At 42.9% G+C, this 8160-nt stretch overlaps 1 protein-coding gene across 1 annotated transcript; it reads left to right on the top strand.

Moving 5' to 3' along the window:
* Nucleotides 1–1046: 1046 nt before the first annotated feature.
* LOC107121872 (dynein heavy chain 9, axonemal-like) lies at nt 1047–7259 on the top strand (the record flags this gene model as incomplete). The annotated part of the gene is made up of 6 exons (XM_015424879.1): nt 1047–1070; nt 2949–3127; nt 3982–4140; nt 4718–4848; nt 5729–5940; nt 7026–7259. Coding segments are annotated over exons 1-6 (939 nt in total), but the record flags the coding sequence as incomplete, so codon positions are not given.
* Between the last annotated feature and the right edge of the window lie 901 nt (nt 7260–8160).

The raw sequence follows: 8160 nt of genomic DNA on the forward strand, positions 1-8160 counted from the left end.
AAAACAAAGAAAACCTAACCACACCTACGCCAACATTCAGTTCTCCTTACAACCAATCAATCTACTGCTCTCATCAACATTAATAGCAGGCTATTTACTCATTCTTCTCTGTATCCAGACAACATTCACACAACTAATGGCATTCACTGTCAAAATTTGTCCTGATGGTTACGACCACCACCGTCCAGGGAGGAAAAATAAAGTCACTTTCCTCCCCATCAAATGTTCTTCTTCTCTTAAGCTTGATCGTGATCTTCCGCAACTCCCCACTAGGGGCAGTAACTAGTCTTTAACAGTCCCACGTTCTCCTTCATTGTAAACCAGCCTCCTCTGTTGCAAGCATCCTCCTCCCCTGTAGACTGGCCCCTGATCTTCCCAGGCAGTCCAAGGGGGGGAAGGGGGGAATCCCACCCCAAACTCCTCACCACCGACTGAAGGCGCATCTCCAGCTCTGTCTCCTCCTGTACCCGGTTGCCGCTGAAGCGGCAGCAGTCACCGCTGCAGCCGTTGTGGGAGCACTCTATCAGGACAGCCACCGCACAGTCAGCCGACCCAAACGAAGCCCCAAGCGCTCCGCGGTCCGTCCCTGGGCCAGCAGCACCGAAGCGCCCCGAGGGCAAGGGGGCAACCAGTCCAAAAAGAGCTCTGCATTGTTCCCCCGCACCCTCGGCCAGCGCCGCCTCCACGGTCCGCGCCGCTGAGCCCACGCCGTCCCGGACACCCAACAGTAAGTGCCCAGGGAGTTCTTGTGCTGTGCCGAGGCTTGCGACCCCACCCGGGCTGCGGCTTCTCAGGCCATGTCGGAGAAAATGCAGGCGTTGTTGGATGTGAGGAAAACGCTGTCCCAAGACGCTGTGCAATTCGAAGGCAGGGAAGGCAGGGATGCGTTATCAGCATTATTGGTCAAAAGTGGTCGCTGGACTTACGAATTTAAGCTCTCAAATTCCGAAAACACAAGAGCCAAAACACCGAGGCTCTTCTGCGGCCGCCATATTAGATTAGATTAGATTAGGAATCCCAAGAACTCGCATCTTCAGTCGGCCAAGATGACTCCACGGTGTAGGCCACAGGTATGTGCTCTTCCCGGGTCAGCATGATAAGCCCTCATACCAAACTCTGCTGCTTCATTAGTATAGCTGCACGGCCGGCTGAGCAGAGCCATCCAATAGGAAGCCTGTATTTGGAGAGGGGGTGTGGCGGGGCCAGTCGGGTGTGGTAGTGGTGATGGCGTTGGCTAGTGACTCTGCTGGATGTAGCTGACAACCTCCCATCGGCCGGTCTGAAAACAGCCTCCAAAGGGTCCAGAGCAGAGTAGTGATACAAGAAGTCATGGAGGTGATCTGTCTTGACTACCCTCAATTTAAGATAGAAACAAAGACATCAGAACTATAGGTTTACATATAATAGTGAATATGTATGTTAAAGTTAAATAACCCATTGTCCAACATTAAATAGATAGAAAAAACTGTATTTGTGGAAATAAATTAGAGGCATTAACTCTGTTGATAATTTCTTGCAATCTAGACTTGGGGTTTGTTAGTCTGCCAATGGAATTGCAGCAGCAAGTGTTAGTTGTAATATGTGTGTGTAAAGTGCCGTCGAGTTGCAGCTGATTTATGGCGACCCTGTAGGATTTTCAAGGTGAATGAGTACGCGTGTGTGGTTTGGGCCATGGGGTTTTCAAGACAAAAGATGTTCAGAGTTGGTTTGCCATTGCTTGCTTTTGTGTCATCACCCTGGTATTCTATGGTGGTCTCCCATCCCAATACCGACCAGGGCCAACTCTGCTTAGCTTCTGAGAGCTGATGAGATCAGGCTAGCCTGGGCTTATCTGGGTCAGGGGTAGCTCTCAAAAAATAATGCTGTGCTACATGGTAGTAGTATGGCTTGTGATTCCTGTGTAACAATTATAGGTTCTTCTCACTGCAACCTCTTACGCTTTATTAAGTTGTTGGTAAAAACAGATAGCAACAGAATTTGTAACTTTAAAAAGAACCAGACCTTGAACAGAAGAAAAGTGGTGATGTGTATGTGGGAACTGAGATTGAACACCTAATTTTCTGTTCCTAGCGGGTCAATGTCTTGCTTCCTGCTCAACCTGCCTGCCCTAATGCACTTGTACTTTGTCACAAAGATGACTTGAAGTACTTCTAAGTTCTCTAATGCTGTCAGACTCGATAAGTCTTTTAATAGGCTTTATTTTAGAAGTCAGAAAAGTCGCATTCAAGTTGAACTTTTTGCCAGAACTGAGGAATATTACAAAGTTGGAAACTACATGAACTTTGGTCCAGCCCTCATACATACGTCAGTATTACATAGTAGGCAGGTGCAGTAATACAAGACAATTATAATGGTGAGAATGTTTATCATGACAGACTTTCTCGAAGGCTGTGAGAAGGTTGAAAAGCAAAAGCTTCCCTGGCCTCTGGAGGAGGTACTCTTGATTAGAATTACATAGCGCAGCTAATCTACAGTCTCTCAGACATGTCTCAATCCTCCTCCTCTCAAGAATGGCAGAGGAGGAACCTTGCAGACAGATTGATAACATGCCAGCAGGTGCTCTATGGAGTATGGGAACAAAAGGCATGAGAACGGAAATGGCAGAAGCACTATAATAGATAGGAACAAGCAAAGCTATGTACATCAGAGAGCCATGATTACAATTTACACAGATCCAGTGCCTCAAATACAAAGGCAAGAGTCTGAGTCTGACAAATGCTCCATTTCAGGTAGCAGTTCAGGGAGTGATGGAGTAATGGTCTCTCTTAACAAGGAATCAGAAAACAATAGAGGACTGTCTATAAAGTGTTCTTCCAGCCAGGTCCTGCTGTGATTGATTATGACCTGGCTAAAATGAGAGTCAGGCAAGCCACAGATTGTGGAACTTTCTCTTCTGCTTCCTTTTTGATGTTAATTTCTTAACACAACCCCAGTGGTTACTTTTCTAGGTAGTGGTGCCACTGTTGGCAAACCAACAGAACCATCACGACTGGCCACTTGTAGTGTCTCAGGATGTTATTCGACACATCTGCAGCCTGGAAAATAGTGTTTTTGTGGTTGTTGGTCAAGTAAAAGGCAAAACTTTACTGCTTCTCCCTGCTGACGCTGACTTTGACAAGGAGAAAAGGTGAGTTTAAAAAAAACCTGAATTAAATCTATGTACTCCTTTGAATTATTGGCTTTGTTCTATGAAACAGTCAATTCATCAACTAATTGATTTTTTGCTGCATTATAATATGATTTTTTTCATTTATTAAAGGCACTGTATATCTTTATAGATGCTGATGTATATTTTAGTTAACAGTGAATACTTTCTGTAACACATTTGCCTTCAGTGCTCCAAATGCCATTTCGTTCTCTTTTCAATGATTTGATACAAAAGTAGAAACTTTCCAGGCACCCACTAAGTGTTTTAAGAAAGTGGGCAGGGCTTCTGATTGGTTGTGCAGATTATAAGCCATTCTGTTAAACAGAGCTTCTGCTTTAAATACTGAAGAGTTGCTATGAAAGCCATGCATAACCTTCCTCCCTGGCATTTTGTTTGGCTTTGCTTCCTGTGGCAGCCAGTTTGTAGCTGGCTCTGCCTTCTGTGGCAGCCATTTTGTTGATGGTCACCCTTTTTCACAGTTCCAAAGATGTCTGCAGATTTAAATGACTCTGGCATGGACAGTTCTAATAGTCAGTGCAGCTTGACGGTGTGATACTGAATCTGTTGTTCTTGCGTGATCTATTTTAAAATATCTTCACCAAGTAGTTGTTGTGATAGAAAGAGAAATGTGGGCATGAATTATATTGCATATGATAAAAAGTGAGCTAGGTCAATAAAAGTGGAATCTAAATGTAACTTAAGTCTGTGGCAATTCCACCTTTAATAGAGATAGAACTTCAATTCAGATTATAATTTTACAGATATATGTGTCCATATCCAGCACCCTCAAATGAGAAACAAAATTAAACTGGTGATATTTTTGCTTTCTGCAGCATTGAGCTAGTGGACAAATCCATTGTGCATGCCATCGAGTCAGCAGTTATTGAATGGAGTTACCAGGTACAGAAAGTTCTGAAGAGAGAGTCATCAGAGCCACTTTTGGAAGGTCAAGATCCCAATCCAAAGGTGGAGCTGGAGTTTTGGAAAAGCAGGTAAGTGGTTAACCTCATACTGTACTGCAGGTGTAAACAGACTAGCTACTGTTACACAAGGTCTGCTGCATGAAGAACCCATAGGTTCAACATTGATCCCGTTCCAAGTAGAATGAAAGGATGGGAACAGTCATTTCTGTTTATTGGACTGGACCAAAGGTGTCTGTCTGCTTACGGGGAAATATTAGCCAGGAAAATAGTTAGAATCTGAACTGTTGAATTATACAGTGGCTTCGTTTCTGGTTAGCACAAAAAATCTTTTTTGTTTTATGCAATCAATTGTCCTGGTGAATATCCTGGGTAGGATCCCATGAAGGGTTTCTGCTAATGAAAGGGGAGGTGATTTATACTGACTCTCCCCACATGCTGCTTCTGGAGGGAGGAGTCCCCTGTTCCCCAGAAGCAGCATTTCAGGGCTTTATGCATGGGGAGGTGAGAAGGCTGTGCTTTGTGAACAGCAATCCTTCCATCATCATAAATTTTTGATGGGATCCACGTCTGTGGCTTTGCTGCAAGAATGTTGCCCATTGAATTGGAATGGAATGACTTTTATTGCATCATCTTGGTTTTGCTGTAGATGTGAGGATCTGCAGTGCATTTACAGCCAGCTGAAAATGAGGCGGGCTTTGACGATGGTGGAGTTGCTAGACAGAGTTCAGAGCACCTACCTCCCTGCCTTCAGGTCGATGTTCAGAGACGTAGAAGCAGGTGAGATGTGAAAGTTCATGGGACTGCCCTTGAGAGTAACTTGGATGCTTTAGCTTGTGCAAGTTGTAGCTGCTTGTCTGTTGGTTGGTGTGGGAGGCCGCAGCTCCTTAGGCCTATTTTAAAATAACCACATTGAATTTCTGTGTGTTTCCAGGCTAAGTTCAATGTACTGGTGCCCTGCAGTATTATTGGGTATGTTTTTATCCTGCTGTTCTTCCAAGGAACTAAGGGCAGCATACAATAGTCTCCCCTCCTCCATTTTATTCTCACAACAGTTCTATGAGGTAGGTTAGGGAAACAACGAATGACTGACCCGATGTCACCCAGCAGGAATGAACCTGTGGCTCCTGGGTCCTAGTCCAACACTCTAACTGCTACGTCACAGTGGCTCTCAGTGGAAGCTATGCTGTCTTTAAAAAAAGTTTGTAGGTGTATTCTTTAGTAACCTAAAGAAAATATCCAAGTTCCATTACTTTTTCAATTTCAGCTTTTTACCCTGTCATGTGTAATTGTAACAAAGAATAACAAAAAACAACCGTGAGCTGAATTTCCCACAAAATATTCACAAAGGAGACTTCGTCAAAGTGAAATGCATCTGTTGTCTGGAATAAATCCATATAATCCATCATAGGAAAATGTAGAAGCCATTGCTACTTTTTATTGTGTGCTGTACTGTTGTTGTTGTATGTGTAATTGTAAGCCCAAGGAAGCTTCTGTGTACCCAGCATTTTAATTCCAAATGCATTTTTTTGGAAGAAAGTTCTATTGAATCAAATAGCATTTATTTCCAAGTGAGTGAACTTAAAACTATACTTTAAGGAATGTATAGGTCCCAGCATCTCTTGAGTGAAACTATTTTCTCTCCTTTCAAAAATCACAGCATTAATTGAAGCCCAGGACATAAACTTGCATTTAAAGCCCCTCCAGAGCACTCTAGAAAAAATCGAGAATGTAGAGTTTAATGATGTGAAGCCACTGCTCGATCAAATGCTTCATGTGGTGTGCTTTATCTGGGCCACCTCAAAATATTACAGCACACCTGCAAGGATAATTGTGCTGCTTCAAGAAATCTGCGGTCTCCTTATCCGGCAGGTAAGCCATGCTGTGGTTCTGCCCCTTGCCCCATAGCCAATCTTGGAAAATGGAGAAAATTCTCTACTAATTATCCACCAGGGGCCTTCCGATACAAGGTCACCAAATAACATATTGGATTCTGCAACTTAGATTGTGCACTCTGCCAGTGAGAGCTTCTCTAAGGCTTCATACGAAGGCTTTCCTTAACCTTAGAAAGTATCTGTACCTGCCATTGCTGCTGTTCCAATGCAGCAGGCATGGTTCAATCTTCTGTTGACACCACTTGACAGATCATGGGGACCTTGAAGCAGAAATGCTGTATCTAAGGGAGATGCCCTGTTTTTTCTGCAACTCCTGCTTGCAAAGTTTGTACAAAAGCTTCCCTTTTTTGTGGACGGATGGTCCATTTGTTTTTCAAACATATCTATGGAGTTATTTTTGTTATTTAGTGAAATAGGCTTGAACACTGTGTGTACAGGGGCTGCAGAACAGCTTAAACATTATTTACTTATTATAACATTTGTGCCCCTCTTCTAAGGAGCTCAGTGTAACATACATGACTGCTGCCCTACACTTTATACTCACAACACCTCTGTAAGGTAAGCTAAGCTGAAGGATACTGATACTCGTGTGATCACTCATCAGTGTACTTAATGGCTGAGTGAGAGATTGGAAGCCAGTTTTCCTTTGTTAATATCCAGCACTTTCTTCTCTACACCAGTGACTCATGGAGTCCTATTTAACCATGGAAATTACAGTGGTGACAGAAATAGAGGTTGTACCTTCATTAGAAAATTGCTTTTTCCTAAAACAGCATTGAGGCAGAGGTTGCTGTCCCTCTTCCTATATGATGAATGGCCAATTATTTGTGTCTGTATGTCTTTCTGTGTGTGCATAAATAGTGTACCCTGTTTCCTATCCTGTTATATTGTATACCAACTCTGATGAATTAGTGATGTTTTCCAAATAAATAGACAATGCAAGAAACCGAAGATCAAGTGGGAAATAAGGTTTAGGTGCCTCAACTGGTGAATGATAAAATTATGTCTATGTGTCTTTTTCTTTGTTTGGTTAAGTATTGTTTTGCTACTCTGCCCATCTAGGCCAGGAGTTATCTCAATCCAGAAGATCTGCTGAAAGGAGAAATAGAAGAAAGTTTGAGTAAAGTACAGAATACTTTTGATATTTTCAACTACTTCAAGCAGACCTTTGAAGAACGAAGAGAAAATCTCAGCACTTACTTTCAGCCAGGCCAAGAGCTGAAGCAGTGGGATTTCCCCTCCTTAATGGTTTTTGCACGATTGGATAACTTTCTAGAAAGACTCTGTTTAGCAAACGTAAGTACCAGGAAAAGATGTGCAATGTACATTTCTGTAAGTCATTCCAGTTGCAGACATGTTTCAGGGTTTAAACATCAGATTTGTGGGTGCCCCGAAGAGCCACTACATGGTGGTGTCTAGAGCATCATATTTACAGTACATTCCTAAACAGAGTTACATTCTTCAAAGTTCATTGAAGTCAGTGGGCTTAGAAGAGTTTAACTCTGTTTAGAATTGCAGTTGGACTGAGAAGACTCTGGTTACCCATGAATTTCATGGGTGTGCTTGAACATGTTGTTTAGCCTTACCTACCTCTCAAAATTGGTGTGATGGTAAAATGGGATAAACCTCATGTACTAAGCTAAAAGGAAAGGCAAAGACAGGCGTGGCAAGTGAATAACCTTATGGTTTAAAGCCCTTGCAAAGTTTATAGCCACAGTGTTCTTAGATTCCCAAACCTTTTCTTCACTATGGCAGTTTCCTGCTGCAGAGCTGCTGGGATTTCTGAGCAAGTGTTAACAGCGGCTTCTTTGATGGGGGTAGTCTTTCTCATCCTTCATGTTATCTTCTAGTGATCCTGAAGGTTGTCTTGATGTAATGGGACTAGGTGCAGATTAAAAGATCCTGCTAGCAGTGTGGTGTGCGAAATTCAGGCTTAAACTGAAGAAAGTTGGGAAAACCACTAGGCCACTCAGGTTTGACCTAGGTCACATCCCTTATGAATATACAGTGGAGGTGAGGTTTGAGGGACTAGATTTGATAGACTGAGTGCCTGAAGAACTATGGATGGAGATTCGTGACATTGTACAGGAGCCAGCAATCAGCACCATCCCAAAGAAAAAGAAATGCAAGAAAGCAAGGTGGCTGTCTGATGAGTGTTTACAAATAGTAGAGGAAAAAAGGAAAGCAAAAGGCAAAG

The sequence above is a fragment of the Gekko japonicus genome, unplaced genomic scaffold, assembly GCF_001447785.1.
Source record: "Gekko japonicus isolate JY-2015 unplaced genomic scaffold, Gekko_japonicus_V1.1 scaffold1387, whole genome shotgun sequence".
Classification (NCBI taxonomy): Eukaryota; Metazoa; Chordata; class Lepidosauria; order Squamata; family Gekkonidae; genus Gekko; species Gekko japonicus.